Source organism: Lissotriton helveticus, chromosome 10, assembly GCF_964261635.1.
Source record: "Lissotriton helveticus chromosome 10, aLisHel1.1, whole genome shotgun sequence".
Classification (NCBI taxonomy): domain Eukaryota; kingdom Metazoa; phylum Chordata; class Amphibia; order Caudata; family Salamandridae; genus Lissotriton; species Lissotriton helveticus.
The window spans coordinates 447,535,667-447,555,341 of NC_136071.1; the positions used below are offsets into that span (position 1 = coordinate 447,535,667).

Sequence of the window (19,675 nt, forward strand, 5' to 3'; positions counted from 1 at the left end):
CTTCTGATTGCCGGGTGAGGGTACGATTTATAGCCTTGTAAATGGAATGGTTATTCCAACCAAGTTTCTTGGAGTAAGATGAGGTCAAATAGGTGGAAATACATCAGTAGTAGTTTGTCCATAGTTTTAGTTCCCACACCATTTATGTTTTAACTGTGGATCCTTTTTTGGCTGTTTCGTGACCTATCATGAGTTCTTGGGCCAAATTTTTATGGTTCTTGCTATCCCGGACCAGTCGTTTATTCTATCCGTATCGCCTACTTGCCGATGGCTCAAGATGTCACTCTCCATAGCTAAGACAAAGGTACTGCGGGCCCCTTTAAGCACTGATTGGGTTTTCTCTGAGGTCCTTGTGTTTCTAGGCCTGTTGTCATTCTGCTCTTGCTGAGGTCTGAGCAGTGGCTCTGGGTAGCTGATTTTTTGATAGAGCTTTAATCGGATCCTCAGGCATTTAGTTGGCTTTCCTCCTACAAGATGTTCTCCACTATTTCCTGTGTGACACAAGATGTTTTTGTTATCTCGTGTTCTGACAGATGCTTATGAATTTCGAATTCTATGGATTCCAGATCTCATGAGTCTGTCCCGGCCAGGTTGCTGAAGGACGTTAACAGTCAGAGAATATTTCCTCTGTTTAAGATATAACCCCAGCCTTTCGATTTGTACTTGAAGCCCCGCCCACTCTCCGCACATACTTGTCATTGGCTTGTGTCATTGTCCTTCGTAAATGTTGGCTTCTGATTCGTAATTAGGCTTGTTAGTCCCTCCTTAGTACCGCCTTCTCCTAATTTGTAACCTCCCATGAGGACTGGCCCTTTTACTTCAGTTGTTACACGGTACGTCTTCTTTAGTCTGTAAGCAATATTTTCTTTAATGAGTTTCTCTTACTGCAGGAGGGTCTTGTGCGCAGTTGAGGCCACCTGCTTGTTTATTTAACTCGTAGCAAACGGGAAGCTATTCAGGGGCCATGGGAGACAGACAGGGGCAACTCAGCGATGCCTTCAAGCATTTGGAATGCAATAGGTCTCGCATTTGTGAGAGTTTAAGATATGCTCATCAGGAAGTGGTGCACCAGGTCCTATAAAAGATGCCTGGGAAGCCATTTCTTTTTTTTCTGCACCTGATGGATGCAAGATTTGTCATCAGAGTTTCTTTTGCTAGCTCTTTCCTATAAACATGCTACCTCTAAAGCCAATGGGCTTTCAGCCCCATAAAGAATGTCTGAGACAGATGTCATTAATTATGTTAAAAGTTAGTGATTCCTAAGAAAAATACATAACAAAATGTTGTGTGACATATGCACAGATGCACCCTATGACCATTTGGGGATAGTCGCTAAACATTTCATGGCCTCTTCACAATGAGAATAATCTAGGCGCACCTTGAAATTTAGAAGCCCTTTGAGGAACTGCTCACCCTAAAAGCACAAGAAAGATCATATTCTTCATGAAAAGAGAAATGCCTAAAAGGTTTGGAAAATTCACACTAGTCGCCTGAACCTATTCAAGGAAACCCTACCCAAGCAGGTAAGGTTTCTGTTAAATTCACAAACTAGAGTCAACGGACGTTTTCCAAAAATGTATTGAAGAACAGCGCAATACTCTGCCTAGAGTCCAGGCAGTACAACCCCCCCTCATTCTAGAGCCAGAACCTCTTAAGCAAAGACTGTCATAAGAGCAACATTGCAAAGTAAACCCTATTCATTTAAAGTAACAAACACAATATATATAACACATTATCTTCTCTAAACAAATACACAACCACCACAACGGAAAATGTATAGGACAAAACAGATAGTGCATGGAACTTCAGGGTAACCTTCCCTAGCAAACAGCTCCTTGAAGAACTCAATGACAGCAGCAGTAGTAACTTGAGAAACACACTTCACTTTAAGGCACTTAAGAGTGATAATCCACTAAAACCATGACAAATCTGCACTCCTGCGGCAAGGAACTGAAGGGTTCCGAAATGTAAAATCCCACTTTCTGCCACAGAAACTCTGTACATTCAACTGGACACAAAGTTGTTGGTACCTCCCTTAGCATCTTTTTACTATTAGCACATATCTCACACTCCTGTACAACCCAATTCACTACCATATCGACCAGGCCAGCAAAACTACATCCTTATCAGGCTTTTCATAAAGGACATTCCCAAATGTCCTTTGTGGGCTACGGACAATATGTGATCCTACGTAACACAAGGTGGTATACAGTTCCTGTGTTTAAACAGCGTACCACCTTCCACCTCTAAATCTCCTGAAATCTTCCAGTATGGAAATAATTCATCCAAATCTCGTTCCTCTTGGGCCATTCTTCCCTCACTTACTCCACAACACTCTTCAACAACGAATCACCCCCTACATCTTCCTTCCACACTTCCTAACTAATGCTTCCAAATTTCCCAGACACATCAGCTATACTGGCTTTCATTTAAGTAGCATCTGTCTCATAAGTGTTTTCCATTTGATCACATGGTAATCTGGACAAACAGTCCGCTGGGACATTGCTTTTACCTGGTACATGCTCAACATTAATATTCTATTCTTGGAGTCTAGACATTAATCTTGCAATGTGTGCTGTTGCATCGCACTCCCCACCAGGAGACAATATCCCTACAAGCGTTTGTGGTCCGTTCTCAAGATGAAACAAGAGACCGTGAGATAATTTAGAAACATTTCTACGCCCCACACACACATGCCAGCAAGTCTTTCTCTATTACTGCATACCTTCTTTCAGTATTACACATGGTACGAGAAGCAAACACTAGATTCCATCCCTTTTTTCACTTTTCTGTGAAAGCACATTTCCCACCCCGTAAATATTTACATCCACTGTTATAATGCATTCCCTGTTGGGACAAAAAGGTTTAAAAGTTGGTGCTCCCACAATCTCAGATTTTATCAACTCAAACGCTTGTTGCTGTTTTTCTGACCACTTAAACTCAGCATTTCTTCTAGTCAGCTCTCTCAGTGGTTCCATTTTTGGTAGCAAAATCTCTAATAAGCTTACTATAATATTTGCAAAGCCCTACCAATGAAAACAATTTCTTTTTGTTGTCTGGTGCGGGTGCCTTGACAAAAACATCCACCAAAGATTTCACCCTCCCTTGACAAAGTATGTCCTAAATACTCTACTGACTCACGGAAGATACTTCACTTATTTCCTTTTAATGTCAGACCAGGGTTGTCCCAACACTCCACATACTTGCTTCAAATGTTCTAAATGTTTCAGCACATCTTTGTAGAAGATGAGAATATCATCCTGAAAGCATTTGACAAATCTATTCCTGCCTTTGAAAATGTGGACGGTACAAAAGGGGGTGGTGATGGACGGAGCATCTGAACCAATCAAACACTCACACCCAGTCAACAAATCTGGGTTTATTCCATCACCGTTCTTTAGCCCACTCTGCCACCCCAGTTCAGACATGGCCATATGCAAATCAGTCGAACCCTGTGCCTCATGGGAACAGTCCAGTCCGAACTGCCAAGCCGTGCCTTCCCTGGACCGGAAACAAGCTTCCTAGGACCGGTTTTTGGCATTTCAGCCGTCTTCAGCAAGGCTTGCTTGAATCCAGTGGCAAAGTGAGCAAGGGACTCACGTCTGAGCATACCCTGCTAACTTACCCCCTGGAACACGGATGCCGCTGATGCAACACCAAAAGGCATCCTCTTGAAATGAAATAAGCCTTGCATAATAATGAACGCAGTTAAGCACTTTGAATCCTTGGTCAATATGTTTTGGTGATAGGCTGATTGTAGATTGAGTGTTGAAAACACTCTTGCGCCCTGCAACATGCTAACCACCTCATTAATATTGAGCAGTGGATGACATTCAACCACAATATTGGCATTGAGTGATCTAAGATCTAGGCATAACCCCATGGTTTGATCAGCCTTGCAAGCCAAAACTATGGGTGACATCCATTCTGAGGATTCAACTTCTTAAATGACACCCCTACTCAGCATCTCATCCAATATGCCATCAAGTTCATCCCTCACATTTATAGGCACCCCTCTCAATGTCGGTTTTATTGGTTGTGCACCTTGCTTAAATCTAATTCGGGGAGTGTGGTCCTCCAATTTAACAAACCTCTCAGTGAACACATTAGAGAACTGAGATTAACTATGCATTATTGTCAAGTTCATTCAACACCAGTACTGGTTCTTTGCTACGTGGGTTCAACATGATGCCCAGTTTCCACTAATCCCTCCATCGCAGAACATTTATCCCTTTCACTGCCATATACAACCTAATCTGGGCTTCTCTCCCTTTGAAATGTATAACCACCTCTATATAACCCACCAAATTGATAGCAGACCCATCAAAGCTCTCAGCCACAATGTCTGATTCTCTCAACTAATTTTGAGTCATAATATCACCAAACGTCCTGCAAAATACTACTTTGTGATTACTGTCCATGGAGACCCAGAATGTACCATAAGTTCAAACTCTTTGTCAAGTATATGGACTTTGCATTTAGAGGCATTTCTAACCTCCCTCTCCTCCTCAAGCTTATTCACGGACAACACTATCACTTTATCCTTCTCGCTGTTCGCTTCTCTGTCACACACGCATCACACTCACACACTTCTCTCCAACTGGAAGTTCTACCCATGGTCAGATTTGTAACTCTCTTATTATTCTTACCCGCTTGTGCGAAATGTCCTACCCGCCCACATTTGTTGCACTCTTTCCCAACAGTGGGACACTAAGAAAATTTAGCCGGGTGGTTAAAACTTCCACCCCTGAAAAAACGTAATGTTTGCCCACCCTTGTGAGTAGAACGATCACTAATAACACACACTGCTTCTGTACACTTACACTTTTCACACTACTATCCTGTATGTATTTTGTCCACTTCTCCGACTGCTTAATGGCTTTAGCTGCAGTGGTCGTATCTTGCAGTTTTGGATCTTCCATTGCCCACAACTGCTCTTTTTTTTTTTTAACCCTTTACATTCACAATTATCTGGGCGCTAATCCTTTCATCAGTCTTATTACCAAAGTTACAGTTCATGGAAAGTGGCCTTAAGGCAGTAAGAAGTTTTTCGAATGAGTCTCCCTCTCGTTGATCTCTGGTACAGAACTTAAACCTGTGTAAGGCGGTGAGAAAGTGCCTCTTTTTACATGGTTATCCCTCACTTTTGCCTGTTTTTTATGTGGTTTAGTTGGAGTGCACAGGGTCCCTGCCAACCAAATCCCCTGTGCCAGTGCTTCCTCCCTAAAATGTATCCACAGTTAGTACTTATGTCCCCTGTAAGTCCCTAGTAAGTGGTACCTAGGAGGCTGAAGAGGGTCCCCTGCGATCCCCTCACTAGAACCATGCCACTGCTCTTGCAGCTTTTATGCCCTTGTGAGGTGAAAAACGACAAAGTCGACATGTCAGCCTGCCTTGGTGCCATGCCAGCCAGCAATGCGTGTAGGTATAGGTAAGTCACTCCATAGCCCTAAGGCAGGGTGCACAATATCACAGGTGATCATGCAGATATGCCTCTACAATACTCAAGGACATTCTTAAATATTGTAAGTGCCAGGGAAGCCATAAAGAGTACATGGGCTGAAAACTAGACCACTAGAGTACCACAGCACCCTGACAGCTTCACTGAAATTAGGAGTGTTTGGTACCAAACAATTCCTTGTAATAAATCCACACTGATGCCAGTGTGAGATAAAAACCTACTGATCCAGGTGTGGCCACTGACTGGCTTTAGATACACTTGCACAGTATCTTATAGCAATTGAGGGCCAATACTACCCTTGAGCAGCCGTCACCCTTTTGGTTTTAATACTGCGACAGAAGGATCTCTTTTATTATACCTGCTAATTTTAGATACGCTCTAGCCGCTTTTAACTCACCTATCACTTCATGAGCACTACCTTGCACTCATCATACGGCGTATAAATAAAAAGATCTTTGCAAAAGTGACCCTTTGGGGGACTCGTAGGGCATTGCAGCGCCGGTTCTACGAGGAGCACCGATTTATGATGAGGATGTGTGAGGGCCCCAAGTAAAAGTCACTTCGACTTCACTTCTTATCGCTCTAAAACGACTCCCTCTGTCTTCTTTTAGGAACAGTGGCCCTTTATTTTGATTGATACCAAAATTGAAAGCATGCATTCAAGATGAAAAGGTGTTTATTTTCAGAATGTGTAAACTGATGTCTGGTGAGAAGAGGCTGAATTTCCAAAACGTATTTAAAGCTGTGATTTGAGTAATAAATCATGTGGTGTTGGGAAGATTTATTACTAATATTACCTTGATGCCAGGGGCATTACTGCTATGGCTATTATGTATTACTCACGTAGAGGCATTCTGCATTGATAAAGCCTTCATTACATTACTACTGGCACCCATTCCTGAAAAACTTAGATGACCACTGCTTGTAATCTTGCAAATGGTATCCAATCATGTAATCTTGGCTGAGGTGGTCAGTATAACAACACTAATAATGTTAGTAGCTTGGGGTGATTTTCAATGAACAGAAGTAGCTCTTATTAAAGGAAAGGTGGGAGATCCCTATACCAATCTATCCTCTCTCTTCACTTGTTTGTCACTCCTGCTCCCCTGCCAGTCTCTTGTTTCCTTTAGTCCCTTGCGTTTCCTTTTTCTGTTACCTTTCATCCCAGGATGGAGGATGATTTAAAAAAATAGTTTTTTTTTAACCAAAAGAGGTATTTTCTTTTGATCCAGTTCTATTTATATATATTTTTTAAACTGCAGTTATTTAAAAAATTTAATGGTTCTTGGTGTTTTTTCTCTCATTCCATTGAACACCTTTTGAATGAAACTCCCAATCTCAATCCGAGAAAACTGGCAGCAGGCACCTGCAGCTTGTCTGTCCGATCGCTTTGATGTGCTTTGAAGGACAAAGGCCTCCTCCCCAAATGACTTGTTAATTTTGCTTCTCAAAAGAGGCACCTCCCACAAAGGGTCAATGAAACCTTCTGAGGCCCGGGATGAAAGGAGGTGCACCACAGGATGTGCATCCTCCGGCCGCCCAATTGCCATTCTGCAAATAACAATTAATGGACCTTATATTTGGCTTGTAAGACCTCTCACCTGAAGCTGCAGCAGTCTACTGGAACGAAAAATCAGCCCATGTATGTGGGGTTGCTTTATCCAGAGATGAAAATAAAATGGCCCACAAGTTCTCCTCTGCCATAGGCCCTTCGGATACCAGCCGATTGCCCACCTTGCCAATCCGATCTTGTCCGTGACCAATGCATCCACAGTGGACTATGGATGGTTGTACCTGGAGGGAAAGCTTTGGTATTTTGCATTTTCTGTGGCAGTAAACAGTTCCACATACAACATCCCCCATAGCTGGAAGTAGCGATGAAGAACTCTGGAGTTCTCACTCATGGACTTCTTGCTGTGTCCTAGCTTAGCAGATCTGCCACAGAATTGTCCACCCCAGGGAGATATTCTGCAAATAGGTGGATATGATGGCAAAGAGCCCAATGCCAAATCTCCTGCGCTAAATGAGGCAACTGTAGCAAATGTGTTCCCCCTTCTTTCTGGATGCAACACATTACAGTCATGTTGTCTGTTCTGAGTAGGACAACCTTTCAAGTAAAATGTGTGATGAAGGCTTTTAGGGCCAACTGAATTGCTAGCACACTGATGTGCAGCGTTTGCTGGTGACTGGTCCATGATCCCTGAACCGTCACGTCCTCTATATGCACTCCCCAAATTATGAGGGATGCATCTATGGTGATAGTCACTTTCAGCATTGGGTCCAAAAAAGGTCTGCCCTTGAGGAGATTGTTCGTGCTCCACCATTGTAATGACTGAAGGGCTATGGGTGGAATCAACACTAGATCCTCCTAACTGCCCTCTGCTTGTGACCACTGAGATGCTAGACACTCCTATTGGGGGGGTGGGGGTGGGGAGAATATGTCGAGCCTAGCGTGTGGGACAATCGCTATACAAGAAGCCATTGCCACCAAGAGGCTCATAACTATTCTGACTAGCAGGGAATGATGTGGCTGAAAATGATCTGGTTGGTTCTGTTGATTGAGAACCATCTGGGCAGTGGGGTATGCTTTAGCTGTGCCAGAATTGAGAATTGCTCCCAGATATGGCTGTATCTGAAGAGGCTGAAAGTTGGACTTTGTGGCACTGACTGTGAAGGCCAATTTGTGTAACAGATTGATGGTGGTCTGTGTATTCTGGAGGCATGTCTGCCTGCTTGAGCTCTTTTCAGCCAATCATCCAGATATGGGAAGACGTGTATGTTTTGTCTTCGCAAATGGGCTGCCACAACTACTAGACATTTGGTAAATACTTGTGGTGCTGTCGTCACACCGAAAGGCAATACCTTGCACTGGTAATGCACCCGCATACCACAAGCCTGAGGTAATAGCGATGTGCCGTAAAACTGGTGATGTGAAAGTAAGCGTACTTCAGGTTGAGTGCCAACTTGAAGTCGCCTTCCTGAAGCAGTGGAATCACATACTGCAGTGTCACCATGTGGAAGTGTTCTGACAATATATAATGATTGAGAGGGCGAAGATCTCGTTTTGGCCTCAGCGTGTCATCCTGCTTGGGTATCAGAAAGTAAAGGGAATATACCCCTCTGCCATGGTGTTGTTTTGGGACTGGCTCTGTGGTGTCTTGCAACAGCATTGGTTTTACCTCCTTTTTGAGAAGATGAATGTGTTGAGGACTGAAGGTCTGTTTGTGTCGCGGAATATTTGGAGGGTGAGGAGTAAGTTCTAGGCAGCACCCGTGCTGAACGTTAAATAGCACCCCACTGGTCAGATGTTATTTCTTCCCATAGGTGGTGGAACTGTTGCAGTCTTCCCCCCAAAATATGTTGTGCGATCGTGGGGAATGTCTGGGAGTTAGTGCTTCGAGATGGAGGGTCCCTCTCCGGAAGTACCTCCATCTCTCTGGCTCTACCCTTGTATCCTCCCCATTAGTACCCCTTACCTCCTTGCTGGTGGTATGCTTGCTTTTTCTCATGGTAATACTGGGTGTCAATGGTGGTGGTTTTGGCCATACTTCTGCCCTGATACCTGCAAAAGGACCATTGTCCAGGTGTTGTGGACTGCAATGCCCCGAAAATTTCGCAATGTCCGTAGCCTTATTTATTATTTCCAATTGGGTAGCTACTGTTGGGCCAAAGAGGTGTTCTCCATCAAATAGGGCATTAAGTAGGTGTAGCTCTACCTCCGGTTTCAACCCTGAAATGCTCAACCAGGAACGTCTACGCAGCATAATTGAGGAATGAATACCTCATGCAACGGTATCCACACTATTCAGTGTGCATGTGATTGTTGCATTTGAAATTGTTTTGCCTTCAGTAACTAATTCTTCTCATCTTTTTTATATTGGTCTGGGAAATGTTTTAACGGCTCCTTAATGTCATCCTAGGTAGCTCTGTTATAACATGGAAGCAAGCCTACCGAATTGGCTATGAGCCAGTTTAGTTATTTATTTGAACAAGTTTTATATAGCGCTGACTAGACCCCGAGGTATCAGAGCGCACAGGAAAAAAACAATGTTAAGGTACTTCGCCGAAGGGAGGGGGAGGAAGGTAGGAGACATCACGGAGAGACGAGGAGAACTGTGCCCAAGGACCGACTGGGTAGGTGATGGTCGAGGAGGTGAACCAGGGACGACCTCCTCTATAGCTGTCTAGCAGCTCCACTGGGTATCAGCCATGTTGCTCAGGTCTCTGCGGCCAGGAGTAACCACTATAATCACACATAGAAGCACAAGTCCCCAATAGAGGAGAGAGGGAGTGGGGGAAGTAGAAACAGGGGGCTGGGAAGCAGATCAGTTCTGGTAGGCCGGCAGTGGGAAAAAAAAGTACCTCATGTGGGCCCAAAAAGTTAGAGTAAGCCAGGAGGGATCACATAGTCACTAAGCACAGTGTAAAATTCACTCACCGCGCTGGGTCATCTCGGCATCTTATTTTAAATAGTTTGGGATGGGTTATAGGGGAAAATTCTTAAGAAGTGGAGGCCAGGCGACATACTTTAGGTAGATTGGGGGTAGAGTACGTCTACTTCTGATTCTTGCAGCGGCTACAGAGCATTGAGCCCCCTGCATTGGCGCCGTCCCGTCTGAGTCCGCCCAATGATATATGGCTGATAAGGGCTGAGGATTAACAAAAAGGGCCTCTCAGGTGCGATTAGAGCCTGAAATGGAGGAACACAAGGTAATAATGACACATGGCGGCCATCTTAAGGTCAGGCAGTGGCTATGCGCTCCCGTGTATTACTGATCCTGTGCCTTCATTCACATGTGCCCAAGACATTACTGGGAGCCTTACTTCAGTCCTCCTTACCCCATGGGACTACAGGGAAACCTTCTGCACTCCTCCTGTGTGAGGGATGACACCATTTTGGGGTCAGGCGGGCCGAGATATGTGCTATTCCTCCTTTGCTGTGGCCGTGTTATTGTATCCTCTGCACTCTGGAGGAATATGCCCAGCGCTGGTGAGTCCCGGGGGCCACAGAAGCCAACTCACCCCTCTAGGGTCACTTTTATTCAAGGCCGCCGAGCCCTCCAATACTCGCGGTTCCACAGCTCTTCATTGGAGTCCCGCTTGCCGGACTAGTCCTTTTGACAAGGATCTTTAATTTCCTCCTGCTGCAATGCGGAGCTAGATGCAGATGAGGCACTTTAAAGAGGTACGAGGCAGGGATGCACCCTCTCCCCACTGCTACTCGCCCTCGCCACTCGCCCTGTAGCCCCTGGCATGTAGGGCAAGGAGTTAACAGGACTACAGCGGCTTATGGACAGGAGAAATGAGGCACTATATAGCCTAATACGCAGAGGATCTCCTGCTGTTTCTAAGCAACACAGCCGCTGAGCTAAGAGGGGCGCAGGACATGCTGGCCCAGTTTGGCGGTCTATCCGGCCTTAAGGTTAATTGGCAAAAATCTAGACTTTATCCTATGGTGCCCAATAGACCCATAACGCCCAAATTGGGAACTTAACGAGGGAGCCTGACTGCCTGCCGTGTCATGGAGTAAAAATATACCAAGGCTCAGCCGAATTGTTAGAGGGTAATATAAGCAGAGCGATGCGCTCAATACAGTCCTGTATGGAGTTCTGGGGGACACTGCCGCTCTCAGTGGCTGGATGAGTGGCAGTTCTGAAGATGGTAATTAACAATGAAGGGGAGTGATTCAGTTAAGGGAGTACAGAGGCTGGAATCGGTAATACTATCAAGAAAAGAGAAATACATCTGACTCCACAGATGACATTTTTCTCATACCACAGCGATCTTCTTAATTAACCCTGGGTTGCAATTATTTGTAGTTTCATACTTTGTTTATCAAAAAGGAAGTTCCTACCACGTGACACATTAAAACATACTCCTCTTAATTTTTTGTACAGCAACAACTCTTAGCACAGGAAGTGACAAAAACAAGTGACATAAGGACTATTTACATAACGTACATATTTGCGATTAGTGACCAAAACAAAACAGTCGAAAGGATAAGCTATTAGACTTAAAGCAGTCCTACTTATTTGCATACAATAATAGGACTGTATTTTTTTTTGTCCTCAATATACTAAATTATAACAGGTCCTAGGGAGGTCAGAGAGTTATTTCACAAACTCCAGTCATGAGCTTCAAACAATCGGCTCAGGTGCGCCTAGTGTGGTACAAGCAATGTTGTGTCGGTTACTCTGAGTCTCTCTCGGGTGGGAGCCAACATGTTTCGACCTTCAGTATGTGGGACCAAAAGGAAAAATTCTTTTGAAGGTCTTCATCAGGGCGGGGATATATTCATGTAGGACATGGGATGCCTGCATAAGAGAAAAATATACTAGTGAAACATTGAGTTGGAGGGGTACTATTTAAATTGGAATTCAGCTCTTAGGGGGCTGTAAGACTTGCATAGTGGATTGGAATGTAGCTTCTCCGATCCTCTATTCTGGCGACTTCTGGGGCTGTCTGGGGATCGAAAAATGGAAGGAAAGGGGTAATGTTATGTCCTGTATGTCACTTAATGTGTCACGTGGTAGGAACTTCCTTTTTGATAAACAAAGTATGAAGTATGAAACTAAACATAAATGCATCCCAGAGTTAATTAAGAAGACAGCTGTGGTAAAAGAAAAATCTGATCAATGGTGTCAGAGGTATTTCTCTTTTCTTGATAGTTCTGAAGATGGTGGCACTTCTGAGATTATTGTATTATTTCGGGACTCTCCCGGTGTGGATACCGCAAGCGACATTTAAGGACCTGGACTCAATGGTAGTGTCCTTTATCTGGGGGACGGGACGCAGAAGGTTAGCCCTGGCAACGCTGCAGCGCCCTGCGGCTGAGGGAGGACTAGCGGTCCCCGACTTTGAGGGATACTACATAGCAGCCCAGTTGTACTGGCTGATCCAATGGCTAGCAGCCAAACGGAACCCCAACAGGGAACAGCACCCCACCGCGCTGGATGCTGCTACCCATGCGAGAATAGTACTGCAGGTGCGGAGGAACTTGTCGGAAGACAAGGTGGAGACCAGAGTGGTGGTGCACTGTTGGGCTAGATACCTGCGACGAGTAGGCGCTAAGATCCCGTACTCCCCGGACTTGTCTATAACAATGCTTCACTACTTACTGCAGGGAGCGCACTGGGATGAGGCAGGCCTAAAAGTAATGGGAGACCTGTACCAAACTCAGTAATGCTCCCTTTGAAAATATGTAAGCTGCATATGACCTGCCAGGGGGTCAATTTCTGAAGCATGGAGCGGTAACTAGGAGGATCAGGAAACACTAGGGAGTGGGCAACGAGGAAACTCGGGGTCTTGCAGGATGCCGATATGTCATAATGTCCACAGGGACAATCAAAACGGCCTCCTATCTTTACAGACGATCAGGCAAGGAATACAAAGGCCGCTGGAGAGCCTGAGACTGCAGTGGGAGGAGGACTTGGGGAAACAGATCCCGGAGAAAGTCTGGGACATGATACTAGAACGAACGCCGAAGGCATCTAGAAATGCACGCTTTAAATTAATTAACTTTTACATACTTCACAGAGCATACCTCACCCCATCCCACATTCGGGAATACTTTGGGACAGAGACCGCAGCATGCCTGAGATGTGGAGAGAGGGAAGCCCATATAATGCACATGTTCTGGGACTGCCCCATATTGCAAGTGTTCTGGGACGAGATAAAACGCACAGTAGGCGACATCATCGACAAGGACCTTTCACAAGCCCCAGACAACTACCTATTTGGATGGTTCCCACACACGTACAAAAACAAAACGACTGGGAAATTCCAAGACCATGCCTATGTCCTGGCTAAGAGGGAAATAGCTAAGAACTGGAAAATGCCGGGAGGACCTCGGATAGGCACATGGAAAAAAGAGCTGGAAAAGTGGGTGGGAGCCGAAGGTAGACTTTTACTCAGAGAAGCCATACGAGGAATAGGTCAAATAGATCAAGCAAGGGTATGGGGATGCCTTGTAGGCAAATTAATAGCTGATGGGCAGTCCCGCTGGCTCCCCGCGGTCGATAGTACAGGACCAGGAGAGGAGTGGGGACGAACAGGTGGGAACGGATTAGTCAGCCTTCCAGCGCACCGAAATAAAAGGCACGATCTATTAAGACCTAGTAGAACCCAGCGATACTCACACATCACTTCACATGCAACTCAAGGAGGGAGGGGGGAAGTTAAGTTATAAGGGATTCTGTTTAAGATACCACAGAGCGGCTAAGGCTTATATAGGTACAATGCTTAGCGTGAATAGGTTTAATGTATGATGAAGATTTCTTGCGAAAACCTAATAAACTGTGGTTTTAAAAACATTTTAAAAAAACAAGGGCGCCAACAATGTACGGAGCTCCAGTGCTAGATGTACGAACCCAATGGCAGAGAAAAAAAAACAATCTAACAAAGGTGCTATTGAACAGTCGTATTCACTCGAAGAGTAGAAGACTCGGCGTCGAGTCAGCAACAAAAGGCTACATTGCGAAAAACAAGTTGTAGAGCCCAACACCAGATGGCAGGAATGTGGATAGCATGTGTATCTGAGGCCAATGCATGCTACAAATCATCTGTCATTACAAGAGAGTTAACTGATCACTTGGCATGCTGAATGACCTAATGTGATGTGAGGAAAGCCACATGAATCTGGCTATTTAAGGTTAAAAAGTACAAGCAATGTGCTGATAATCAGTGTTTCCCATACCTATCAATATTGGTTGATCTGCCATTTCAGTTGCTTCTTTTTCTTCTGTGATCGCTGTCGATGCTGGACACCTCGAAAGATGTGCAGTCTGCAAGTGACACTTCTCACATTGGATGGGAGCTTGACCAATGGTTTTCATGGTCAGAAGTGGCAGAAGTTGTAATGTGGATGGCTTATCTGCGTCAAGGTAAAGCAATGATGTACCGAACATGAGGAACCCTGACACCACCACCCTGACTCTTTACCAGAATTGGCAAGCAGGTGTTGTGTCGAAGATGGATGAAGTAGGATAGCGGACCAGAAGTTTGTCTCTAGAAACACTCTGCAATGGGTTTCTTTGAGGTGTTTTGACCTGCCCCTTCCAGGGAATTTTTTTTTTAGAATTGGCAAAATGAGTCCTGGTTTGATCATTAGACTATCACAGTGATGGAAATGTAAGAAGAATGTACAAAAAAGGAAGCCAATAAAATAAGAAAACGAAATCAATCAATATGCAAGAAGTAGTGCATACTAGATTATTACATGGGTAAGCACAGCGATCAAGATATCCCTCTTACACAAACTTCTGTTCAGCCAACATTCGGGCCCCTACTTTTCATATGCCCACATGGAAATCATAAAAAAGTGCAGAAGAATGACAGTCACCTTCTTAGTAATAAACATTCACCAAAAACGAACTTCACTGGCTTCTCCCACATTCTCCATTACTTAATTTATGCTTAAAGCATCAGCGAAGACCTTGACACTTCTTACCTTCTAATGTAGTAGAGGAAGAAGGCTACACCCCCCGCGATCACCAACAGGGATGCCAGGATGATGAGTGACAGCTCCCAAGCCTGAAAGGAGCCTGCACAGGAGAAGAGAAAATGCTATTGAATTTGCATTGAAAATCATACTATCGTCTCTTATAGTAATTCTGGTTTAAAAAGGATGAGACAAGCTTTTATGGTTTAAATCTTTTATTGAGTTTTTACACGAAACAAAAGAACCTGACCCAACCATATCAGATATGTACAGGGCGGTAAGCTTCAATGTTCTAGGCACAGGCATGTCCATTGGTGAAAGAAGCCTATTTGTGCTGTAGGTCGTGGAGAACTTCCAAAAACAATCCAACAAAACCCTCCCCCCTCCCTGCCCCCTCTGTCCACAAAACAAAAAGGGGGTGTAGAAAAAAGAAAAGGAGAAGAAGTGAGTCAATGAGTAAGGGTAGCCTCCACGCATGGCTTCCATTTGCGCGCGGGCACCTGTTTATCCGGGATGGGGGTGTCTGCTAATCGGAGAAGGCGAAGGTATCGGGGACAGCTGAGCTCTCGGAATTCACCAGTGAGGAGGGACAGGAATGGCCGCCAAAGTTTCGGAAAGTCACCTCCCCTACTCGCCTGTACCAGGGACAGTTTCTCCATTCCAAGGACCATCCACAACCTGTGTAACCAACCAGTGTGAGGGGGAGCTTGTGGTGTCCTCCAGTGCACTAGGATATTCTGCACAGCCGCCCCCAACGCGATAGCAATCAGGCGCCCCATCCGGGATTTCAGGGGGTATATTAGGGCATTAGGCAATCCCAGCAAAATGTACGCAGGGAACCGCGGGAGTTGGGTGTCCAGTGTGAGTCAATGTCAGCTAGGATCGTGTCCCAATAACCCTGTATGCGGTCGCAGCTCCAAAGCAGGTGTTCCAGTGTACCCAGTTCCCCGCACTCCCTCCAGCAGTGATCACCAGTAGGTGGCCACCTTGGTTAAAGTCTCAGTCAGCCCAGAGTGATATGCGGAGTGTCGTGCTCTGTAATAGATGTTACCCCACTCCTTATGTGTTAAGATCCTCCCCAGTTCCCGCTCCTACCGACATCTACCCGAGTTGTATGTATGGGTGCCTGTGAGAAGGAGATGTTGATAGAGGTCTGAGAGTTTCTTCTCCGAGGTACGCGTGGCCAGCCACTTCTCGTATGGAGTTAATGGTCGATGTGCTCCAGGTCGGACCTCCGGGTGGAGTGCCCAGTGACACACTTGCAGGTAGGCAAGCCGGCTGTCTTCCGAGATGCCATAGTCCTCTTTCACCTGTGTGGAGAGGATACCCTTCAGGTCAAAAAGATGTCCCAACGCCCTGCAAGGGGATTGCTGCCAGGCCGCAAAAGCCCGATGGTCCAGGCCTGGGGTGAAATCGGGGTTATCAAAGAGCGGTGCCATAGGGGAAGGGAATGATGTCAATCCGTGCGTGGTCGCGGTCCGATCCCAAGTCTCCATAACCGTGCCCGTGATCTGGGATGCGTAGAGATTGGGCGGCCTGTAGCATTTGGGGAGAAAGGGGATCCCCTGGAGGGGTCTGCCTGCCACTGCCTGGTCCTGAAAGAGCCAAATTTTCCCAGACTCCAGTTGATACCATTCCACTAGGCATCAGAGTTGCGCTGCGTTAAAGTAGAGTTGGAAGTCTGGGACTCCTACGCCACCATGTTCGGGCGGGAGGATCGCTATTGTGTGCTTAAAGCGAGGGCGCCGCCCCTGCCATAAAACGCGCGCTAGGTCAGACTGCGTGAGTTGGATCCAACCAGACGGTGGTCGTAGGTGCAGGGTCTGGAACAGGTAAAGTATCTGAGGCAGCAGGGTCATTTTCGTAGCGGCGATCCTCCCGAGCCATGAGAGAGAGTGGCGCTTCCAGAGCCGAAGTTCATCGCCGAGCTGCGTCTGGCGTAGTTCGCCTCAATAGTTGCCGGGATGGTGGGGCCCAAAAGGATGCCGAGGTAGGGGACCGTGGTGCAAAACCACTGCACATACTGTTCCTCTTGGACCTCTACTAACGTTGTGGGTGCCAGGGAGATGTTAAGGGCAATGGATTTATCAGAATTGACTTTGAACCCGGAGGCGAGGCCAAAATCGTGAAGCTCAATAAAAAGCGCACAAAGGGATTGGACCGGCTCAGTAAGCGAGAGTAAGATGTCGTCAGCATAAAGGCTGATTTTGTGAATATCACTGCCAAAAGATATGCCCCTGATAAGGGCTTGCTGTCGGATCCGCTGCGCCAGCGGCTCCATATAGAGGGCAAACAGGATAGGAGAAAGGGGGCATCCTTGACGAGTCCCCCTACCGATCGGGAAGCGGGAAGAGGTGTGACCGTTGACACGGACGGATGCAGTGGGCCGCCTGTAGCAGTTCAGGTTGCGAGTGTACAGGGTTTCCCCCAAGCCAAAGTGACGTAGCACCAGTTCCAAATAGGGCCAGTGCTCCCTATCGAACGCTTTTTCGGCGTTGATAGTGAGGAGCATGCAGTCTGGCCGTGTACGTGAACCAGCTTCGATGAGGTGGAGGACCCTCCTCGTATTGTCGCTTGTCTGCCGTTGCGGTATAAAGCCGGCTTGGTCCGGTTCGACCAGTTGTTGCATATAGGGTGCGAGCCGGCTTGCCAAAATTCCTGTGTAAAGCTTAACATCCACATTAAGCAACGAGATGGGCCGGTAAGAACCGCAGCGGGTTTTGTCCCTGCCCGGCTTTGGTAGAACCAAAATTGCAGCCTCCAGCAAGTCTTTAGGGATTGCGCCCGGCTGTGCGAAAGAGTTAAAGAGAGGAGCGACCTGGTGGCAGAACGTCTTATAAAAGGATGCGGGGTACCCATCAGGGCCAGGGGACTTCCCTAGCTCGCCGACACCACCTCCTCCAAGCCTATGGGTCGATCCAGGAACTCCGCCTGAGCTGGAGACAGGGAGGGGAGGCGCGCCCCCGAAGATACGTCAGGCCTGCCTGAGGCTCAAGGGTCTTGCCGGTGTAGAGGGCCTCATAGAACGACCCAAAGGCCCCCGCTATTGCCGCATCGTCCGTGACGACAACTCCCCGATCCGTCTGTATGGCCTGCACCCCCTGCAGTTGGCGCCGCTCCCGCAACTTATTCGCCAGCAGCCGCCCGCACCGGTCACCCCCAGTTTAGTAGGCGTGACGGAGGCGGAGAGCCGCATATTCCGCCGCATCTTGATCCAGTACGGCCAGCATCTTCCGCTCAGAGCATAATTGGCGCCAAGTCCGTGCTGCCCCTGTGCGCTGGTGCATTTGCTCCAGCTCTGACACTCGACGTGCTATCTCGGCTCTTTTCTGCGCTCGCTCCCGATTATTGGCTGTGACAATGGAGATAAATGCACCGCGCAGCATTGCTTTGAGGGCTGCCCACTGTGTGGCTTGTGTTGTGTCAGCGTTATTGTGTAGCTGGAAGTCCTTGATGGCGCTCTGGATACGTTCCACTATCGATGGGGTGGAAAGAAGGTTCTCCCTAAGACGCCAGTGACGCTGCGCGGGTGGTGCGGCAGGGAAAAGGCAGGGAAAAGGAACAAGGCAACCACTGATCGGACAGCGAGGCCGGCAAGATCTCCACATCCCGTGCTCGCGGTAGCATCTCTGATGTGCAAAGAAAGTAATCAAGCCTGGCATATGACTTATGGGCCCCTGAATGGTATGTGTATGCGGTGCTGCATGGGTGGAAGTGTCGCCATAGATCCGTGAGGCCCAATTCTTGAAGATGTGCGTGCCCGGATTTGGAGAGGGACCCCACTTGGCCCGACCTTTGGCAGGAGCGGTCAGCCACATTGTGAAAGACGAGATTAAGGTCGCCCCCAAGAAGCAGGTGTCTTTCAGTGTTTGCGGTAGCAGCAGTCAGCGCGGTCTGGAGGAAAGTCTCCTGCCCCTCATTTGGTGCGTAGATTGAGCCCACTAACAGTGTCAGCCCCATCAGAAAGCGGTATACCAAAAGCCGCCCCTTTATCTCCGCCTCCCGCTGCAGTACTCTACCCTTAAATGTTCTAGACAGAAGTATTGCTACCCCAGCCACCTTTTTAGCGGAAGAGGAGAAGAGTTGTGTGGGAAAGGCCCGTGACCTGAGGCGGTGGTGGTCCTTGGGCAACAAATGAGTCTCCTGGAGGAGGCATATGTCAGCTGAGGAGTGCTCCAAAAGGGAGAGGACTGCACAGCGCTTAATCGGGTTATTGAGTCCCCGTACATTGAGGGAGAGGACTTTAAGGCCGTGTGGGGTCATAGCATTTCACAGTGGGCAGTTGGCTTCTGCATAGCGCATGAGAAACAGGTCAAAAAAAGAAGAAAAGGAGTGGACAAAGGGAAACCCCCCTCCCAAAAAGTCCCCGACCCCCCAAAATCCAAACTTCCCACCCCACTCCACCCTCCCTCCCCAAGCCCCACCCAGGCCCCAACCTCAACCCCACCCCCCCCTCCATCCCATCCCCAACATCCCAACTATGTGAGTTCAAAGTCCCAGTCCTGCCAGTCCAACACAGGGCTGCGGTAGTTTTACCTAGGGGAGCAACGTGCATCGATGATCCCCGTGGCCCCCCGCCCCTCCCCCGGTTAACATGCAAGCGTGCTGAGTTGATCCCCCCCCGGGAAGTGTAGTTACTCAGAGGGCGACGTTTCTTTGGCCACTTCCAAAATGGCCGTGGCTCTCTCATGAGAGATGACGTGGGCTTCAGGTTTCGAACGCAATGCTGGGGAACGTCTGCGGCCAACCCTGTGCCAGCCGTCCCTGGAGTGTCC

The 19,675-nt window shown here is 47.2% G+C and overlaps 1 protein-coding gene across 2 annotated transcripts in view; it reads right to left on the reverse strand.

Moving 5' to 3' along the window:
• Nucleotides 1-19,675, reverse strand: part of LOC144784272 (uncharacterized) — a 491,196-nt gene that overhangs the window by 29,775 nt on the left and 441,746 nt on the right. For both annotated transcript variants that reach the window (XM_078662942.1, XM_078662941.1), the window contains one exon: nt 14,910-15,003. In XM_078662942.1, coding sequence (XP_078519068.1) covers nt 14,910-15,003 — 94 coding nt within the window. The remainder of the gene's footprint in view (nt 1-14,909; nt 15,004-19,675) is intronic.